This window comes from Nuphar pumila, chromosome 17 (assembly GCF_984573655.1).
Source record: "Nuphar pumila chromosome 17, dmNupPumi1.hap1.1, whole genome shotgun sequence".
In the NCBI taxonomy this organism is placed as follows: Eukaryota; Viridiplantae; Streptophyta; class Magnoliopsida; order Nymphaeales; family Nymphaeaceae; genus Nuphar; species Nuphar pumila.
The window spans coordinates 3,047,974-3,070,936 of NC_143265.1; the positions used below are offsets into that span (position 1 = coordinate 3,047,974).

Below are 22,963 nucleotides of genomic sequence, written 5' to 3' on the forward strand. Positions count from 1 at the left end.
GCCGCTTGCATTTTTTTTAGCACTGTACTTCAATTGGTCTGCCATCCAATTTTTTGGCGATAATGAAGCTTTTGCATCAGAGAAACTGTACATGTAGATGTCACGACTGGGGCCTTTGAGGCGCTTGCAACGAATGCATGCCCTTAGAAAGTGGGCGGCTCCCCTCCATGTAATCTCCCAAGTTTTGGCAACCGTTTCTCCTCAGCGATGTGCCGAGGAGAAAAGTTCCTCCACCGTTGCCATTGGCTGTCGGCCTCCCTTTGGCCCTTGCCACTGTCGGAACCTTCAACTTCAACTCCTCTACCGAAAACTCTATCATGCTTGTCAACCTCTTCATCGACCTCTTCTCCAGCAACAATCAGTGATACCATCTGAAGTTTGGTTCGAGTAAAGGCCGAGTCCACTGCAATGCTCGCACACCCGCAACCTGGCTCTGATACTCCTGTAAGATTTTAGATTGGGATGCGTGTAGAGAAGGCTAGGGAAGAAGAGAAGAATGTTTGATATTAATGGCCTGCTTCAGAGGGGATCCTCGATATGAATATCGAGTTCTATCTCTTTATGTATATTTTGCAGAAGTAGAGGCTGTGATATTTAACCTTTCTTGAGTAACTGTTATCCAAACCTAACTGATCCATTGGATTCCCAAACATACTGAGAATCCATTGTGTAATGGACCCATCATTATCCTGGTAGTGCATCTCTCAATGCCCACTACTTAAGTAGGTCATTGGATTCCGTGTGAGGCTTATTTGACCACACTAGATTCGTAATAGCTTGTGAAAAGAGGAGCAGGAAGAACACCCATATATTGGATGGTTTATGACAAGAAGAGCCAAAAATTTGAATTAGGGTGGGCACAAATGGATGTATCTATGTGTGCGTGCAAGGGTATACACATATATAAAGAGAGAGAGAGGGTTTGAGGTAGGGGATGCACAACATTTGGGTTAGAGTGGGCACTGCCCAACCTGACCCAAACCCCGTTATTGGGGATTTCATGTCAGGGTAGGTGCTCACCCTCATCAGCCCGTGGCTCTGCCACTGGTCTGGGTGGTAACGACCCTGACCCGACTTTTCAAAGGGTCCGGGTGGGCACTGCCTATCCCGACCTAACCTTTCACATGGTCAGGGTCAGACCAAACCTGTACAAACCCACTACTCCCACCCTGGACCCTGGCTCTGCCCCTGGTTTATGATTGAGTGTGAATTATTATTATCATTATTATTATTTTAATAATAACGTAGATGGTACTAGCTTTTGGTCACAATCATCCACAGTCAAAAAACATGAGAAGTCTGACCAATTAAAATTTTGTCTTGTCAGTTTTGCCTTACTGTTTCTTGAAAATTTATGTGCTTTGGTTAAACCACTTGCCTAAGTTCCGGCTTGTAGAATAAAAAAAATCAGGCGACGTGAATATACCAAGGTGTTTGAATTTTCAGACTGGTCAAGAAAAAAGCAGATTGGTCATGTTGTCATATTTTTCTAGTTGGTGGCTAGTTATGGTATTGTGCTACAAATTAGCTCATTTATAAAATCTGAAAAGTTGAGCAAGTCTTTATATTTAAGTCAAATTTAGAACAGTATTTTTGTAAATTAATTTCTTATCAAGCTTAAAACAAATCAAATGATATACAATTTCGAGAGAGGATCGAGTGCAATCACATGACACAAAATTTGTGCATTAAGCACCTGATCGCCCTCCATCAGGCCATGGGCTCCACAACTGACAGGCCTAGCCCCAAGATGGAGGGTGATCAGGTGCTTAGTGCACAAATATTTGTGCAATCATGTTGCACCTGATCTTTTCACAAGAATTCCTGTTCAAGTTCTTAAAAGATGACATCTCCGTACTCTCAAGTGCTCATCTTTCTCTTTTTCTATCGACTATTAAAGCCAGTGACTTTCTCTTTTATTAATGCCAAAAAGCAGCAAGTCAATGTGAGGCTTTGATCTTTAGATTCTCCTCAAGGTCACTATATGTCACTGCTCCAACAAATGGATGAAAAATGGACTCTGAAGAGGGCATAGCGGTGGGTGGCTGTGTCAATGGGTCGATCTGACCCATACCAAACTTTATAGGGTCAGTGATAAATAAGAAGGTTTGATTACAATCCTGGTCAGACATGAAGGGCTCCATTAATACATGAAACTAGTTATTGTTTGTGAAATTTCATACCATACTGCCTAGTCATGGAATAGATGAAATAAATCACAAAATGGGTTTTTTGTTCCAGAATGAGATATTATTAGAACGGTCCATATTTAGTTCATCCTTTAGAACCATATCACATCATGGATCGTATGAAATATGATGAATTGAGATAGTATTTTGTAAATATTTAATTATTATGAATATATCAACCAATTTTCTTTTTTTATCGTTTGAAAGGAACAAAAGAAAAAACATTTTATTGTTTTTATCAACATTTTTTGATCTCTAGTGATTTTTTCAATAGTGTTGGAAACTAGATGAAGTTAAAAGTGAATTGATCTTGTAGGATTCTCAAAAAATTCTTCAAAATTTTATTTTTTTTTGAAAACAGAAGACTATTTACATGCTTTTCACATTTTGTGAATAGCCGGGACATCGAAGAATATTCATAAAGGTATTTCGAGAATCGATATGATTCTATCTCTGTTCCTTGTGTTTGAAGAGATGAAGGATCTTAAAGAATCAATCTTTTTTTAGTTGCTTCATCTCTTTTGATTCATCAATGTAAGTATTGTTTTATCGAGTATGGTTTAAGCATGGTTCATGTAATCTTTATAAGACTTGGGTATAATTTTATTTTTTTTAATAATGAGTCTGATCCAAACTGACTTGAGCCTCGACCAAATGTCAAAATCTCATATCAGGTTTAAGTCTGATTCTACTAACTAAACCTGACCCGTTGACACCTCTAGTGGGGTTGGGATTTTTTGGGGGGGCGGGGGGCACGCGTATAAGTATGATAAAAGAAAAGAAAAGAATTAAAAAAAAAGGGTTGGGGTTGGTCAGGGCAGCAGCCTTGAGGCTTGAACGACGTCCGGCCGCGAGTTCCCGACAACCTGGGCATAAAATTTCACGCTCTGCATGGACATGGGTCTGCGGGACCCACCTCTCTGACAGCGCATGCGAACCGTCTCCTTAATGGGCCTGGCCCACTGTGGGTCCCGGGCTGGGGCTCCAACCCTGCACGTTAGTGTCCTTTCTTCATTTTTATTTGTTTATTTATTTCTCTGCAACCTGGCAGTCCAGCATCAGCCATCATCATCACTCCCTCTCCACTCTCTCTCTCTCTCTCTCTCTCTATATATATATATATATATATATATAAATCACTAGTTTTATATATATATATATATAAAACTAGTGATTTATTTTCTATAATGTAAAACAGAATCCAACCCCTTTCCCTCTCTAAAAACCATGTACAATTTCAAACACGAGCTCTTTCTCTGTCTAAACACAAAACCATAACGTGAGGAAACACCCCTCTCTCTAACATAGTCATTTCTCTCTTTCTAAAGACATGTTTATAGAATCCATCGACTTTCTCTCTCTAAAATCCATGTACACTTTGAAACACCGGCTCTTTCTCTCTCTAGACACAAAACCATAGCTCTCTCTCTCTCTCTCTCTCGTATATTCATATTTTCTTACCATCAATTCACGACGTTGTATGGAAAGGGCATGATGATTGTGAATCTTGTGATCCCTCCCTCCTAGGCCCCTCCCATAAAAATAATAATTGGTCTATCGTTGGATTTGCGTCATGGGGGTTGCTTAGCTTCACATTTGAACATCTGACCCAACATAGTCTCTTTTTCTAGGGGCAAGTGTGCAGCACAAACAGAGGATTCAATCTATTTAAATTAGCATTATTTTTATTTTTCTGTATTTCTAAGAAGGCTGTCCGAGTGACCATACTTGAATTCTGACATCTAGGTTCCAGCCAATGATGGGTTGTCAATATAAATTCAGAGGGCTTGCTCCCCATGACCGATCGTGCAATGCATACATGTATGCAGCTCATGCATCATGCTTCACCTACTGCAAGTTAGGATTCTAGCTATAATGTTAGGTCGTGTGACGGTCAAATAAATAAGGCGATCGACCAGTCTTTGGAACTCTCCAATGTCAACTACCTGCTGTCCATCCTCCTTTCTTAATTTACAGCTCTTGTCAACAGGAGTATCTATAGGCTTGGCGCCATGCATACCAGTGTCTTTAAGGAGATCAAGAACATATTTCCTTTGATAGATGCAAACTCCTTTGCTTGAATGAACAACTTTTAAACCAAGCAAATATCTTAGAATTTCTAGATCTTTAATCTTGAATTTTTTATGCAGTTTCTTTTTCACCTATTCTATCAGAACTTCATTGTTTCATGTCATGATTAAGTCATCAACATAAACAAGAATAATAGCGGTCTTTGATCCTTGAATAGAAACAAACATAGAATGATCAACATCGCTTCTTGTAAAACCAATTTCAACAAGAACCATACTTAACTTAGCAAACTAGGTTCAAGGGGACTCCTTGAGGTCGTAGATAGTCTTTTTTAATTTACAGGCAATTTCTTTATGATTTTCAACATGATATCCTGGAGGTAGTTCTATGCATATTTCTTCCTCAAGATCTCCATTAAGAATTTTTTTTTTTGACATCAGACTGATACATTTTTCAATTTTGGTTCATGGCTATTGAGACAAGAATTCTTATAGAGTTCATTTTAGCTACAAGAACGAATGTTTCATTATAATCAACACCCGCTGTTTGAGAATAGCCTGTCACAATCAGTCTTGCTTTATATCTTTTGATGGAGCCATTACTATTATATTTGATTTTGTATATCCATCGACATCCTATCAATTTCTTTTCTTTAGAATGAGATACAATTTTCCAGGTATCATTTTTGTTGAGAGCCTGAATTTCTTCTGTCATTGCTTTTCTCTATTGAGGTTCAGGCTTAGCTTCTTGAAAAGTGTTGGGCTCATGGTGAAAATAGACACTCAAGGCATAGGAGATGTAAGACGGTGAAAGGCCTTTAAATGAAACAAACTTTTGAATAGGATGACACGTGGAATGCATGGGTAAAGATGAAACTAGGTAAGTGTAGAAGTCATTCAAGTGTTGAGGTAGCCGTGAAGTGCGGGTAGATCTTCTAGTAGGGGAGACACTGAATTCATTGGAGTTCGGTTTATCAACATCAATATTATTTTGATTTGACTCAACTGAAGTGGCAGTAGATGGAATAGAAGAACTTGAGTTTCGTCATAGTTTTGGATATTGGGTAAAACCACTTTTCATCCCTTTTCAATCTCTCCCTGCGAATGAACTGCATAAAACAAGTTAACAGCCTTGTTCAAAAAATGCACATCATATGAAATATAAATTTTTTTCTCCTGAGGATCAAAGCATCTGTACCCCTTTTTGATATTAGAGGATACATTTAACTGACTTGGGCTCAAGTTTGTCTCTGTGTTTAGTTTGAAGATGAACAAATACTTTGCATCCAAAAACACATAAATGAGAGATTCCAATGGGCATATTATAAACAATTTCAAGGGGTACTCATCCCTCGATAGAGGAACTGGGAAGCCGATTTGAAAGATAGCTTGCGGTTTCAACAGCCTTGAGCTAGTATTCCTTAGGAATATTTTTTTCAAACATGATAGCCCTGACAACATTAAGCAATTGTCTATTTTTTCTTTCTGCAACTTCATTTTATTGTGGAGTCCCAACACATGTATTTTGAGGTAAAATCTCATGAATGGCAAAAAACTCTTTTAAGGTGTCATTGATGAATTCACCCCCATTATTAGATCGTAAAATTTTGATTTTTTTGTCAAGCTGAGTATGAATCAGTTGATAAAAATACTGAAAAACTCTTGAAACTTCGCCTTTATTTTTAAAAAAATAAATCCAAGTGGCACTCGAATGATCATCAATAAAGGTAACAAAGTAATTGAATTCTAAATGGAATGGTACTAAGGCAGATCCCTAGACATCAGAGTGTATTAACTGAAAAATAACATCAGACCTACTATGAGAATTGAAAAAAGGAAGACAAGTGGCTTTGGCATATTCATAAGAATCACATGCATCTTTAAGATACGGTAAGTGCAACAATAACTTTCTTTGAATAATTTTTGAGAGATGACCTAATCGGGTATGCCACAAACTGCTTAGTTGTTTTGAGTTGCAAGCAATAAGAGCTTTACTATTCTCATCCAAAAAATATAGGCCATTGTGCTGATGCCCTTTACCAATCACTTTTTGAGTCTTTCGATTATGAAAAACCACATCATTAACCGAGAAGATAGCAAAGCAGTTATGACTTTTGGTAAAGCTGCTAATTGATAATAAGTTGGTAGGAAAACTAGGAATATAAAGAACTCTTGAATAAGCACATTCATCAAAGAATCAAGTGGTACCAATTCCTTTAATCAGAACCTTACTGCCGTTAGCAACACACACCAATTTTTCCTTAGTCAACTGAACATCATAAATTTTGGATATTTGACCGATCATGTGATCTGATGCTCCAGTGTCCACAACCCATTGATCATGTAAAATCATGGAATTGAAACAAAACATATTACCTGTGGCTGCATCTTGTTGAGGGGGAACGACTGATTCATTAGGTTGAGATTTATTAAGTTGTTGCAAGACGTTGGTGAGGTCAGCAATAAACACGAGATTTGCCACGTAGGAGTATGTGGGTCTGTTTTTGGATGGTTTGCCGTGTAGCTCTCAGCAACGATCCTTTGTATGGTCAGGTTTCTTACATTAGTTGCATCTGAATTTTGGCTTTCGAAGATACTTCTTTCGATCATAACCCGCAGTAACGATGGGAGGGGGGGGTGTCCATCTTAAATGCCATTTTTCGATACCAGATTCAATAGCTTGCGAAGTGGGATTCATGACTTTTTGGCGATTTTCCTCACGTTGTATTATAGAACAAACATTATTAAAGGTAGGCAGCGACATCGACAACAGGATTTGACTTCGAAGGGACTCATATTCGGGCCTAAGACCCGCCAAAATTTTGAAAATCTTGTCTTCCTCATTGCGCTGTTTAATAACTTTAGGATCAGAAGTAACTGGACGATACTGAGCTAGTTCATCCCATAAGCCATAGAGACCCCCCAAATAGGAATGAAACGGTTTTTCTTGCTGATTATAGACAGAAATTTCTTGTTGTACTTGATAAATACAAGCAATATTATTTTGCTCTCTGTACACATCACGAATACTTTCCCACATTTCTTGGGCAATTTCTAAAAAGAGAAACCCCTCAGCAATGCTGGGGTCCATAGAGTTGAGGAGCCACAACATAACCAAATGGTTTGTTGATTCTCATTTGCATAACCGACGTCATCTTGATCTGGGCACGCGATTTTACTAATAACATATCCCAGTTTTCCTTTTTCACTAAGAAAAAAATGGTTGTTTTAGACCAGCTAAGATAATTGGTTCTATTTAATGGAACAATGGTGATTTTAAGAGTAGGGTTCTACTCTTGAATCACCATCTTATTAATTTGAGAATCTTGCGATACAGTCATGTCCACACATAATAACAAGAGAAATACCTTGAGATATCAACAAGAAAAACAAAATAGGAGAATGATAACAGCTTCATGACTCCATCGTGCCATTATGAAGGATCAAAACGATGTGCTTTGATACCATGTTAAAATATGACATGGCAAACACAATCACACAATACGGAATTAATGTGGTTCGGCTATGCCTACATCCACGGATGAAAACTTTCTGATCTTTATCTTATTCTGTGTTGCATGAACCCAATACAAGCCTTAGATAGAATACTGTACAAAAGGATAGACACAACCTAACAACCGTATGGAGTTACAAGAAACTCGATAAGTTCTGGATAGCTGATAAAGAATCCTTATCGTAAAGAGTCCTATCCTTCCAGACTTCTAACAAGAGAGAGAGAGAGAGAGAGAGAGAGAGAGAGAGAGAGAGAGGGGTCAGCAGATGGTATGGGTAAAGGAATTGTCATGGAGAGTCCGAACAAGACTTTCTCTGTTCTATTGAGGTGGACAATCCGAGATGTCCTTTTTAAAAACATCCTACAAAATCTTTATATGCATGAATCGCTCACACACTCATTCGTCGAGCTATTTTTGATGGGAAAGATTTATTAATTATTATCATATCTTTGTTTTTTTTACGAGGTCACGACCCCAATTAGTCTTAGGGCATTAACTTGCACCCTTTTGCCCTAGTGGTCTTCGAGTGTGTGCTCATGCCAAACACGTGTGCCCCCATTTGAGTACACACGTTATCTTACATATGTGTAAGGGGGCACAAATCTAACTAGCTAATGGTGAAAAAGCCAATGCCTAACCTTGAAATCCATTAGTGGGTGTTCTCTTCACTCATCTTGGCATTTTGAACAATGATGGTGAAGATGATGGTACGATGACAACAATAGACGATAGGGGATAAAGTGGATCTCTCTTTCTTCAAGTATAGTGGGGAAGGGAAGGATAGAGGCTCCACTTTCTCTTAATGGTGACATGCATACAATTTGAAAAGTCCCCTCCCATTAAAAAACACAGATCCGGATCCCATCATTTGAAATAGGATGGGTTCATCCTACATTCAATCATAGCAATCCAGGAGAACCATCTAGAAGTTGATTGGATGGCTAAGATTTTATGTAGGATGGAACCCATCCTATTTCAAATGATGGGATCCGATGGAAAAATGGGTTTCCTTGTAACGAAGCTAAAGATTCCTTCACCAACCAATCAGTACGCACCACGCCTGCTCGAGCTGTCATTGGTCATGAATTAAGCAGGAGGTTGCATGCTCTCTCTCTCCACATACTTTTCGATTAATTGAGGTCATCTCCTAATATTTAGGCCAAGGACAGAGCAAAAGGCCCCGAATTCAAGGGTTCGCTACTAATATTGCAAGCATGAAGTCAATGCCATCATGGTTATTTGGACTCTTATCAACTGCTTCCATAGTCCTTGATCTAGTCCGGAAGATTTTCTTATTTTTTTGAGAAAAAAAAATAAGAAATTTCGTGAGCAATTTTCATAATGATATATCCTTGTTTCTCTTAACATAGGGCATAAAGGTATGAGCACACACAAGGCACGGTTTGTTTGAACAAAAATAGTTAGCACGTCCTTTAGGGTTGTACCAACACTATTGAATAACAATTTTCATTTTTAATAACACTAGAAAGTCTGTCTTCTTACGGTATTATGGACATGTCTTATGAGAATATATATATATATATAGTCACTAGAATATGAGAACTAAAAATATAAGCATTTTCAGTATTTTTTTTGCAAATCCAACCATGTGGATGTGCTTGGCATTGCGAATTTGCTAGAAATCAACCATGCCATCGTGTACTTTGGATGAAAAACTACCATTTTTGAATGCTTGAATATTTATGAAGATTAAATCATTGATTTTAAAGAAAATTCTCGTTTATGCATCAAAATCGGATGATTCAAGAGCAGATTCTTATAAAACCAAGCATGTTAACGAATGGTTAGGTTCAAGAGAAAGAAAAAAAAATCATGAAAATAGTGATTCAGGCATTAGTTCTCATATTAAAGTGACTATATTTGGCATTGTGAATTTGCTAGGAATCAACCGTGCCATCGTGTATTTTGGAGTTTTGAATGCTTGAATATTTATGAAGATTATGAATCATTGATTTTAAAGTAAAATCTTGTTTATGCATCAAAATAGGATGATTCAGGAGCGGGTTCTTATAAAATCAAGCATGTTAATGAATGGTTAGATTCAAGAGAAAGAACAAAAAATCCATGAAAATAGTGATTCACACATTGGTTCTCATATTTTGAGTTCTGATATTAAAGTGACTATATATATATATATATATATATATATATATATATAGAGAGAGAGAGAGAGAGAGAGAGAGAGAGAAGGGGGGTAAACGTGAAGGCTGCAGCCTTGAGTTAGGGAACGTGTAGGATAAGGATGTTGATTGTGAGAGGCAAAGGAGCAAAGATATTGGTTGTCACCACTATCACCCGTTGCTTTCGTTAAGGGTAGGCCTTGGGGATCCAATTCGATGGTGCGTGCTCTGTTGGTTGAAAGTTTGAAAAAAAGAAAAAATCTCTCAAAAGCCAACGAGATTTGGTGTTTTACGATGAAGGCCATTCAACCAACGGACGTTTCGAAACGCTTTTTTCTTCCTACTGTTTTGTCACAAATAAGAACGCCTTTTTCTTGCTTCGATCTCTGTTATAATTGAAAAAAGAGTTTTTTTTTTTGAGAGGGAAAGGGCGCTTTTTTTTTTCGATGAGCAGGAGAGAGCTTTTATGGAGTCAAAATAAAGAGAACTCGAGTGATTGGTCAGCTTTTCAGGGAAGAAGACTGAAAAGAGTCCCTCGTTCCCACACAAACATAAATATATCAAATATTTGGTACTAATGAAGATAAGAAACTATTGAGTAGAAATTCTTCATATATATATTTCAAAATCACATCCCACAAATATGATTTATTGATTTACATAGTTTGTTTGGTAGAAAATGAGTTTTGAATCATGTGAACAATGAAACATGTTTTATCCTTTCCCAAAGACAACCCAATCTATGATCCTTTAGCGAACAAAAGGTGTTGAATGCATCTATGCCAGTTATATTTAGTTGGTACAGCTTGCAGTTTTGGTATATATATATATATATATATATATATATATATATATATATATATATATATATATATATATATATATAGGGAGAGAGAGAGGATTGAATGAATACATTTGACATTGAGCAAGTGGGCTTATTCTAATTTGAATTGTTAAATAGAACATCTATTTAAAATTCGTATGATGAAAGCAGGTTGATGTGTGAGAAGAGGGGAATGCCTTAAGTTCCTCGCAAAGGCCATTTTACTTTGTATGGCTGTCATATTATTCCAAGGATACTTCAGCTGATGAGATACTCCATATGAAAGGTTTGTGTGAGCCTGGTTTGCTAAATTTTTATATTTAAGTAGGGCTATGCTTAGGTATTGACATTCCTTTTAGTGCAAGGTTGGTGGCAAATAATTTAAAAGAAAGAAAACATGCACTGGTGATGCTTGCATGACAATTCAATAAAACTCATGTTAGCCTAGAGATTGAGAGAGGGGTAAATGTGTAGTCTCATGTACAAAAGGGAATTAAGAAAAGGAAGCGACAGAACAGAGTGTGCAGGAGAGAGAATGGTAATGAGTTTGACATTTTTTATTCTCCCTCCTTTCCTCTCTCTGACCCTTTCTCTCCCTCCCTTCTCCCTAACATCTGCATCTTTCCGTACGTCCACAGGGGGGGGGTGGGGTGCACATGGTTTTCTGCCCCATACTTTGGACATGAATTTTCATGCTGGGGCACGAGGGTCAGTACAATTATCCTTCTATCCTCATGCTTCTAAACCCACCACCAAAGAACCATTGACCCATGCTGTGGTTAAGGTGCATTATGTAATTACATTATCTTCGGTCATATATAATTTTAATGCTTATAATAAAATAAAAAAAGTTGGCTGATCTTATCTTTGTCAACTGTTCAGCTGGATATATAGGTGCATCGGATAATGAATAAAGCAAATACTTTTCTTTTGGAGTGATTTCTTGAAAAGAAATATTGTTCCTAATCTGGTTTTGGTGGTCAACTTAACTGGAGCAAATGATAACTCATTGACTTGACTATTCTAGGCAGCACCTCAATTGCGAATTTCTTCTCTAAGCATTGTGCAAGCAATTCCTTCCTTACAAAACTTAACCCGATTAATGCCTGATATACCAACCGTAGGATAACTCATAATTCAAATATACCTACACAGATATTTTAAAACCATCATAATTTTATGCATTCAACAATGACAAAGAGCATGCATTACATAAATTTTGAGCGTTACAATCCAATTTCATTTCATTCAAAAAAGAAAAAAAATACAATTCCAATTTCATAATAAATTATGATGTTGTGCTTACGCATTATACAACTTGTCCATGATGTCTATATACCACAACTTAGTAACTACTCATAAATTCTACATCTTTAACACATACCAATAGAAATGAATAGAGGAACATGACTCACAATACCATGCCCTCCCCAACTTGATTGTATCGGTAGGGGTCTGCCTAGCTAAACCCAGCTTGATTATCTAAAAAAAAAAGACTCACAATACCTACCCTATATAAATAGACGAAGGCATGATCACCTCATCTTGCCTATGATCGATTCTTCTTGGGATCAAACCCGTGGCTTGCTGGGTGGGTGTTCTTTGAATACTAGAGCACTCACTCAGGGTTTACTATCTGCGAGGGAAGCCTACTAAGTGATCTCTGCTGCTAGGTGTGTCGTCCTTACAATCCTCCACACCTTTTGCGTGCCACAGACATTATTAAAGACGTTTTCTATGAGTTTCTAAATATATGAACGGTTTTAGGGACCGCGAGTATGTTCGAAGACTAGTAAAACAAGTTCTTAAAACTCGGAGTTGAGGATACAACCACCCAGCCTTAGGTGCCCTAACCATGGGCTCGAGTATCTTGTTCAGCAGTCACGCCCGATCACTGGATCTTCTAGTGTTCTGTAGATGTGACACAGCCTAACGATCATGATCAATGATGATATCAAGAACACAACCCAAAGGGGCCAAACATAGTTTATTATGATAATTAAGAACTCATAATTAAAATTTCATTTTTAGAAGCAAAGGCCATTTTAGTAAATTCAATTCACATTTTCTTGCTCTCTCGTATAACCAAAAGCCTTCAAACCACCACCGAAGTGGTATCCCATGTGGTAAGCGGGGTCTTATGTCAAGCTGAAGGCCCGGGATCGAATCCCTCTTCTACATGGGGCGGCTGTTGTCCTGGTAGGGGTCTGCCTAACCCAGCTTGCCTTGAAAAAAAAAACAGGAGCCTTCAAACCAGAGGAATGATGGAAAGCGAAATCACAGAGCCTGCTGTTTGTTGGTATCGAAGGAGCCAACCATGAAACACTCCCTCGCATCTTCTTCTCACCCTTCTTCGAGACGCAGCAATGGAACCCACCGGCCAACCTTCTTCCGCTGACTCGCCTCCGGCCATCCATGGCAACCTCTATCCTTTCTGACCTTCAAGAGCCGAAACACAGCCAAGACCACCAGCACCACCAAGAAAAAATCCCATCAAAAGAAGAAGAAGAAGAAGAAGAAGAAGAAGAAGAAGAAGAAGAAGAAGAAGAAGAAGAAGAAGAAGAAGAGTCTCTCTTTTGCCTGTGGAGATGACCATGGTTCCATCCCCACGCGCACCTTTGCAACTCGACGAGCTCTCTCGCCAAGTTGGCGCGAGCCTTCCCTTAAAAACCGCTCAGAATTGTGCTCACGATCTCTCCCTCTACAACAGCCACAACACCAATTGCGTAGCCTCCGATCTGACCATCGATCACATGGAAGCCGAGCAGGACTCCCTCTCGACAAGCAGAAACAACGAACCAGGCTCTTGCTCCAGACCCTTCTCCGACAAGGAGAATTGGCTCCAGTTGGGTTTCGGCCAGGATAAGCGAGGTGGGCTGGTGCCGCCGCAAGAAACCGAGCCGGCTCACCGCAACTTGGTCGAGCTCGATCTCCTCTCGGAGAAACCGACCGAGCCTACCCCCGTTCACATCCCCGGCTTCCCGGTTTACCCACCACCCTTCTTCTTGCACCCCCGTGCCGTCGACGGGATCGCCGGATTCGGGTTCCGGCAGCCGGAATATCTTTGGAACTTCCGGCAGATACCGTATTCTTCAAGCCCGTGGAACGCATCGTGTTCTCCGGTGGCCGCAAAGCCAAGTCCGAGCTCAAGCGTGATGAAGATTGTGGACGCGCCATCTCGGCCAAATTCCGGCCTTTGGTTCGTTCTTGAGCCTGAACAGAACCAGTGGGTGCAACCAACCATGTTTCATCTATCTTTCCCTGTATTTCCTATTGATTGAAAGCTTTCGTATTGTTAACATTATGCTTTACTTCATTGCAGAATAAAGGACTTGGCTTTGCCTCAAGTACAGAAGAGCTACCTCAGAATTAAGTATGGTTCTTGTTTGGTTTGTGTGATTTACTGTAAATTTTGTTTTGCTTTTTTGGGTTTTGTTACCATAAAAAAAAGTGCATCTGTGGACGGTGGTTATCATTGTAACGGCTCTTCAAAAAGAGAGAAATTCGCTTTTGGGGTTTAGTAATATCAGTTTTTCTAAACATTAATATATTTGTTGATGTATTTCTCTTGTGTTTTTTCAGAGATGGGAAGATGACCATCCTTTTGATCATGAAGTACTTGGCTAACAAGCTTCGGTTGAATAGCGAATCAGAGGTATTTATAGTTTCAACTACTGGTTCAGGAGTTTTTCCTTCTTTGAGCATGTTGGTAGAGCACTTTAGCATGGAATACGAAATGATGAATGATGGTAATATTGCTTTAGTTTATTTATAGTGTGGTTTAACATGAACTAGGAGTTATTTGGGTTATGTTGGTTTTCTTGTATTTGTTGCCTTCTCATCGTGGATGCAAAAGATACCCATCCTTGAAGATGCCCAATTTTGGTGGTTCTCCGGTTGCACTGTGCACGGCACAGCAATCAGCATGGAAATTAATGCTGTTGATTATTGGAATCGAGTCCTTAAGGATGTGATTTTTTTATTCAACATCTAATCTTTAAAAGAAATGCTGTGATTACTTTTTGGCATAAAGAGTATGCAATAGAAGTTAATACGTAAAAAGTAGAGGAAAAAGTGAATTGCAGTTTGATATAAAATAACATAGGATAAATGTAGGGTTCGTTGAATTGCTTGATATCATTTAGGAACCCTTAATGAAGGTTTTAATCATGGTGGATTAATGACAAATAACAGTAGAAGGGTTTAATATTGTATTGAAGTCGAGTATTTTTTTCTTTTTTTGGTTCTTTTGCATCATGCATGATCTGCCGGACGAGATTTTTAACTTGCCAGGAAAGACAAGGCGAGTTGGCCGATTAGAGTTCAAAATAATGACGGGACATCTCACCGGTACTTAAGAACCAAGTCATCTGTATTCTGTAGGTAATGTTTTGGTTACACAATGACTTATCATTAGTACATACTACAGTTTCATAAGTTGGCCTTAAATCATCCTCAAAGTCTCAAGGGTGTTTAGTTTCACCTGCTTTGTCATTGCCACTGATCAAATTTTTGAGTGAGTAGTTTGTGTCAAAGAAGTAAAACCTGCCTTGTCTGTATTGTATTAACTAGAGAAGGGGATCTGCTATTCACTATATTTCTTATTTACAGGCATAATCAGGTGGGGAGTTTGAACACTATGGTAGTTACCCATCTTTTTCTTTTCTTTTCCTTTCCTACTGCAAGGTTGAAGCTGGGTGTACTCCCCTTATGTGCAGGGTGGCCTCATGGGTTTTACCAATCAGAGGTCTACCACTGTGCTACCGCCATTATAGGATTTTCAATTGCCCTAGAAAAAAAAGTATTACCAATATTTGGTTGACAAGATCTTACATATTGCATAATGCTTCCTTTGACACAAATGTATCCCCATTCAAGAAGTCATTGGTACCAATTAGAGATTAGGAATTTCTAACATTTTGATTTTGGCAGGTTAAGTACTTTCTTCAACAATGGCTAAGTGAACCTTTGATTTGGAAATTTGATAAAGTTAAATAGAAAGGGGGCTGACATAGTTTGCAAGGTTTTTCTTTCCCTAGATATCTCCCTTCACGTTTGTAACAACTATATATTTTCTTCATACTCAAGATGTTCTCCTTGCTTATTAATTTGTCAAGCTGGTTTTTGCTGACCTCTATTAAACCACATTTCGTATCTTTTCTTCACGGCATTCATTCTACCTAAATTCTTTGATGGAAAGCGTGAGATATCTTGATCAGGTTTTCGTGTTCACATGTTTATTCTATCAACTCCCACCAACACAAGTATTATTTTTCTTTCTTAAAAAAAAAAGTAGCACTCCCCATGTTTGAATTTGAATCATCCATGGTAATTCTATATTCTCTACCTTCAAAACCTGGACTAAAATCCTCACTCTTTGAACTTCAAGGAGTCAATATTCTTGAGTTAATTCCTTCATGCATGATAGAAACCAATATAGTCTATTAGGTTTTTAGGGACTTACTATACTCCTATGTAAGTTTAAGAGTGCAAACAAAAAAAGTTTAAAAGTGCATAGTTGTGGATGAGAAAAAAAACGTGTTTGTATGAATTGGTTTGTGGTGTGAAATTGAATCTGTTACTTTAAGATGGATTCTGCTGCCATCATATTGTTAGTATTTTCATACTGCTAGCAGGTTTATGAGTCTTCCTTCTCACCATTAGGTAATTCCATAGTCACAAATATAAGCTATTTTTTTCAAAGATCTAATCATTTTCTTATGATGTTTTAAAAAACCGATATAATCTTGAAAAATGTAATATTTAAAAAAATCATGATCTATTTTGAAAACATTGCCTATTTGGAAATCACATTTTTTTTTACTATATTATCACAATCTTTATATATATTTAAAATTTATATACACTTTCTTGAATCTTTTTGAGATTTTTTTTATGTAACGCGAGATTTTCCTTTGCCGAGAAAATCCTGATAATGAGATTTGTGACTGTTGGTAGTTCCCTTATTTAGGATCAACTGTGTTGCATACTTCAATTGCAAGGGGTAGTTGGAGTTTCAATTGTGGGTGCAAACGCTGACAATTTGGAGCAAAATTTTGGCACCTTTTGGTTCTGACTGTTGGAAGAAATATGTACCATCTTCCTCTTGTTCCATGCCATGCTCTCTCCAATCATTAATGTCATGTGTAGGTAAACAATATATTGTCAAAAACTACAAAAGATTTTCATCCAAAACCCACAAAGATCACACGTAATTTTCGGCATTGCATGCGTCACGGTACTTGTTAAACTATCAAAATCTCTTAATCAAAAAAGCAAATTTGTCAATGCCGAAGAAAAAACAAAATAGAAAAAAAATATGCATTACTAGCTAGAAGCAACAATGGTACGTTGTCTTGCACGATGTGTGGTTGGGACTAGAGACGTCTCTGACCTAACAATGTTGCCCTAGATAACACTCAATTCTGTACTTAAAATTATAACTCAAAGTGTGATTGTCAATGCATGTACATTACACGTGTGCTCTCCTTTTTAAACTCTTTCTTTTGCACGCCTAGGATGGTTATACTCTTATAGAGTATTCTTCAAACTCTTTTGCCTAACACAACCTAACCTTTTTCTTTTTTACAAGGACAACCAACATAGGGCCTTACCTTAAAAATGAATATTTTAGACTCCCATCGATTCCTCAAGTGCTGCACTTTGGTATATTATATTATATTATATTAGTAACTAGAGAGAGAGAAAAGGATATACCCTCCTGGAAGGATGATATTGACAGATAGCACATAATGAAAAGTTGGTGAAAGGATTGCATGTGGAATAATGGAACTGATTTAATTATACCAAGTTGGAGAGAGGCACCCATCAGCAGTTTGCTTTTGGGAGTATTAAAGGGGATTGTTTTAGGTTAGTGAATGAAGTGCATGAAGGGACAGAACAAGGGAGGAAGTCATGAGTATTGGGTTGAAGAGGATGGCCGGGAAATAAGGGGAATAAAGACAAAGTGTTCTGTGGGGAGGGAATATTGACTAAAGTAGGGTTCTATGCAAGATAATATTAAACAAGTTGCAGGAGGAAGAACAAATATGAGGGAGAAAGAGAGAGAAAAGAACGTGAAGTAGACGTGCATGAGATTATTTCTTACGCTAGGAAGTTGGACGTCTCACTCTCTCTCTCTCTTCCTTTTACTTGTTATCTAAGGAAAGATAAAGAGGATTAAAAAATACAAAAAGAACAAAAACATAGCCGGTTACCACGCCTTGGTTCAAGGATCTACCAAACACTTCAATTTCTTTTTCACAAGTTTTTCTCTTTAAAAAATATCCTCCAAAGTTCAAACCCTAACATTTCTGTCAGCCTTACTTTTTTTACTTTTTATTTAACTGACACATGCAAGACCAATATGTTGGGGCTTGGGGTTTCACACGTAAGAAGTTCACCCCCACAAGGCCCACAACCCTTTCCCACCATCAACACCATTTCATCTTGCTTGGCTTGCTCAACTCAAGTTTTCATGATTGACTACCATTTCTTATGAAGGCTCAAGCTTTACTAGGGCACGGTTTACTTGATCACCTTTTTCTGACACGATTTTTTTGCACTCAACTCATTAGTCCAACCTTTACTTCTGCTTTTCGTTGACTTTAGTCAAAAGTTCATCTTTGAAGATGGAGCCAACCCGGTTGATCTCCTATCCATACTTTACTTATGGGCAATGACTGGTTCATACCAATCGGGCCCTGCTTGTCTGGTAGGAGCAGCTAGTGCGCATCACCTTGTGTTGGGCCGTTAATCCCAACGGTATGATTGCATAACTGGTTGTCCAACCACCAACCTGCTTCGCTTGTTTGACAGGATCAGTTAGTGCACAACACCTTGTGATGAGGCGTTGTAAGTTCGAATCTCAATGGTATGGTTGTATAACCCCAGCTTTATCTGTCAACAAAAAATGACTCTGATGGTCCTAAACACGAGCCTGAGAGGGAGAGGGTTGGTGGAATGGGGTAGGTGAAAACGTGAGGGAAAGTGAGACTTGTTGGTTGAGAATGGCAATGACCAACTACAAATCTGGCCGTATGAATTGATTGTTCATCATCCCTTTACTTTAGAATGAAATTAAAAAATTTAAATAAAAAAAAATGAACAGTTCACATTGTAATAAAATATAATCACGTAAAAAGGGGCCACTTTCACATTCATATTCATTCACAGGCCATGAAAAGCCCACCGTACAGTACAATTGGTCAAGTTGAAAGTGATACCATATCGAAATTGGCACATAAAATTTTTATGCATATACATACATATGTGTATATAACCACTAGAATATGAAGACTAGAAATATGAGCATTTCCAACTCTTTTTTTTTTGCAAATCCAATCAGGTGGATGTGCTTAGACATAGTGAATTTGCTAGAATTCAATCATTGGATTGTGATGAAAAAATATGATTTTTGAATACTTGAATGTTTCTGAAGATTATGAGCCATTGAGTTTAAAGCCTTAAAAAAAATCTCTATCAAAATAGGATGATTCAAGAACGGGTTCTTATGATACAGATCAGATCTGTACGGTTAGATTCAAGAGAAAATGACAAAAAATTTATGAAAATCATGGTTCACACATTAGTTCTCATATTCTAGTGATTCTCTCTCTCTATATATACACACACTCATCTATTGCTGAACCACCATAAATTATGGCGGTGCATACGATTTACGTAGATGTAATCTTTAAAGATTTTTTTTATCATATTTAACATATTCTATTTGTTATTTTAATGTGTTCAAGTTGACACCAACATGATGTTTAGGACGGGTATTAAACCATAATCATCGTTATGAATTGCTAACTGTCGATTTTCCACCATCTAAGAGATTGAATCTTATTATATATTACATGTGATAAACACCCACAATAAATATATAAAACACGTCTTTACTGTTAGATGTAACATTTGTTAAATCCTGCAAACAAGAGTGTATCCTGCCGTATGTTTTGTATCTAAGAACCACCACATAATTTCTTGTATGTGTGTGTGTTTGCGCGCATGCTTGTATGTGCTGCTTGTTTATGATAAACAAGGTGGATTGAATTGATTTGCCAAGCGCAGCATTTTTCAGCTGCACAAAGTGCTTGATGTAGATGATATGGCTAACCACAAATCAGATAGGCTTATTAAAACCCTGGTTAGGTTCTATATACAGACCCAATTGTCCTTGGAGCTGAGCCGACCGGTTTCTGGCTGATTCCTGAACTGGGCTTGGACCATATTTGGTTGGTTTGGTCAAAGGGTTAAGACTCATTTTGCTCACTAGCCCATTGGCTCCTTCATTTGGTGCCATTGAGCAATCTCGTACACTCATGGTGATAATGATTCATGTGATGGCCTTACTGGGATAATGATGCAGACTGAAAAAAATTCAGCATAAACTCATGCAAAGCTGGCCTTTACAAACGTCCAAATTTCTTGATGTGTGTGCCATAATCTGCTCCATACTTTTCTATTTCAACGGCCTAGATCTTCTTTTCCCTCACGGGAGATCTTGTCACATTTAGAATTGCAATTTATTTATTTGAAAGGCTGAAATTTATCCAAGTTTATCCTTTAGTGGGGAAAGGCTGAAATTTATTTGAAAGGGTAGACTGATCCTTCCCATACATTTCTATCATCAACATGCTTATCATCAATCAATATCATGATCATCATCACTTCTTTTGTATTGTTATTAATACCAATTTTGTTAATATATTATTATGCCTTTTTATTTTTTATTTTATTGTTCTAAAAAAAAACTTTTGCATATATATATATATATATATATATATATATATATATATATATATATATATATATATATATATATATATATATATATAGGGAAATGAAAACCTCCCTAAACCTCTCCTATGAAAAACCCTCCCAAACCTCTTTAATGGACGTTTTATTAGACTTTTAGTATTTTTTTTCAAAATTCTGACAGTACACATGTGATCTACATATTTGTTTTTATAGGAATCAGTTCTTGGAGCTTTTGATTCCGTTGCATGGATAGGTTTTTATAAGTTTAAAAATCAACTATGTACAATTTTCATAAAATTTTGAGGCAACAAATACCATTTTTTTATCCAAAATTCATGATCTAATCATCGACTATAGTAAATCAATCACACTGAACACATCTTTACGGTTGAAATTTTAAAAAGAATATCAAAATAATTTCATTGGAGAGGTTTGGGAGGGTTTCCATTGGGGAGGTTTTCATTCTCCAATATATATATATATATATATATATATATATATATATATATATATATATATATATATATATATATATATATAGTAATGGGTCAGTGCTAAACCATTTGGTGCTAAACCACATGCTAAATAGGTTTTTCAGGCTTTTTTCATTTTATTTTTAAATTTTGACTGTACAGATATGATCTATGTACTTGATTTTATAGGGATCAACTTTTGAAGCATTTGATTTCAACACATGGGTGGTTTTTTATAAAGTTCAAAAAATCAACTATCCAAAATCTTTGTAAATTTTTGAGGCTCCAAACATCATTTTTTTCATCCAAAACACATGATGCAGGTGTTGATTCTTAGTAAATTGACCATGCCCAATACATTTATAGGGCCGGAACCACATAAAAAGCATTGGAGAAGCTGAAAAATCCATTTAGCACGCGGTTTAGCATCAAATGAGTTTAGCAAGGACCCATTTCTCTCTTTATATATATCACCTTTTTCCAATTAGCTGTGCTCCTCTTTTGTCATTCAAGGTGGTGTAAAAAAGTATGTCTTATTAATAATTATTCTCTCTCTCTCTCTCTCTCTATATATATATATATATATATATATATAAAGTATAGGCCTTTTTCTGATAGTACAAGCTCGAGTGATCAACCTTCATCTGCAATTACCTCTGCATTTTATTTATTTATTTTTTCTTTCTTTGTAAGGTGTCCAAAAAAGCATGGTGTTTACTAAGAATTATGGTGCTCTCTCTCTCCAGGTGGAAATCAGGTGCCGAGGGCAGAGGGTTCTCCCCTCCTTGACACTGCAGCATGTTCGGGATGTCATATGGTGTGCCAGGGAGCAATGGATTGAACCAATGATATCACTTTCCGACTCCCCAACCACAGACCATGTCATGATACTAAACTATGCTAGAAGTGCATGCATAGACTAGCTAAAAGTGAATTAATGCTGTAAATTAGTTATGTTTCTTCAAGTCTCCATTTTCTCCTGTTTTTTTTTTTGCTAATTCATAGTATAGCTTGGAGATGCCAGTGGGCCCCAGTTAGGTTGCAACCTCATGTATGTCCAAGCCATATTATCCCGGCTTGATATTCTTTCTTTTGTTTTCTCTTTCTTTACCTAATTTAATTCCATGGTTTATGATGGTTAGGATGTGTTCTCGGATTTAATTTTAAGAGTATTTTTTTTTTTTAAAAGGAGACCCATGAAAGCCAGATTCACTTTCTAAATCTCACTTTTGGGTAATGTGTCAACTCATTTTTTTTAGGTAATTTGGGGTTAAACACACTGCTAACTCACTTTTCGTGAGGTTTGCTTTTAAGGTTGTGTAAAAAAAGTTTTATGTTTGATTGTTTTAAGATAATTGTTCAAATGAGATTCAGTTTCTAAAGTATATTAAAAAGTAAATATCCTGTGATTGGGCTAAACTTGCCCAAAGTATAGATTTATGGGAATACTAGTTCATCATTTTCATGACAATGTGGTATCTTTTTTTAACTTCCACATTACCAACCATCCAGATGGTTGCACATGTGGACAGCGGGGTCCTGTGTGAAGTTGAAGGCCCAGGATTGTACCCTGTTGGTGCATGGGGGATGCTATTGCCTTATCATGGTTGGGACGTGTAAGGCTGGGTGGTTGTGTCCTCAGACCTAATGTTTTACCACTTAGAGAGGCAGGCCATTAAGTAACCCTATTTTCGGAACTTCTGCATTACTAACTATTACTGCATGTTAGAAAAAAAAACCAATACTGTATGTTTCATTAGCTTAAGAATTCAATGGCATGACTGATTATCAGAATTATGGTATCTAAGGAATATAGGGCTTAAAAATCCAACTTAGGGTTTCAAAGTAGTTGCCTACTCTCTAATTTACTACATGGTCCATGACTCTGCCACTTTAAGCTACCAAACACAATACATATAGCACGTTTGCAAGCGAAAAATAGACTACTGCCTTTGAGAAAGTGGTTGAGATTTGTGATTTTCTTGTAATTGTAAATTACAATCACCATACTTTCTCAAGGTAAGTCG

General features: G+C 37.3%; 1 protein-coding gene across 1 annotated transcript; it reads left to right on the forward strand.

Annotated features, from left to right (window-relative positions):
* The first annotated feature begins 13,286 nt into the window (after positions 1-13,286).
* LOC149811370 (protein LAX PANICLE 2-like) lies at positions 13,287-22,031 on the forward strand. The gene is made up of 4 exons (XM_089993862.1): positions 13,287-13,924; positions 14,021-14,071; positions 14,281-14,353; positions 21,683-22,031. The coding sequence occupies exons 1-4, from the start codon at positions 13,287-13,289 to the stop codon at positions 21,857-21,859; spliced, it is 939 nt and encodes a 312-aa protein (XP_089849988.1). The 3' UTR covers positions 21,860-22,031.
* The last annotated feature ends 932 nt before the right edge of the window (positions 22,032-22,963 follow it).

Coding starts and splice junctions, on each gene's coding strand:
- LOC149811370 (XM_089993862.1), top strand. CDS start 13,287: ATGACCATGGTTCCATCCCCACGCGCACCTTTGCAACTCGACGAGCTC. Junction 13,925..14,020: donor CTTGAGCCTGAACAGAACCA/GTGGGTGCAACC, acceptor ACTTCATTGCAG/AATAAAGGACTTGGCTTTGC. Junction 14,354..21,682: donor GGTTGAATAGCGAATCAGAG/GTATTTATAGTT, acceptor CTCTCTCTCCAG/GTGGAAATCAGGTGCCGAGG.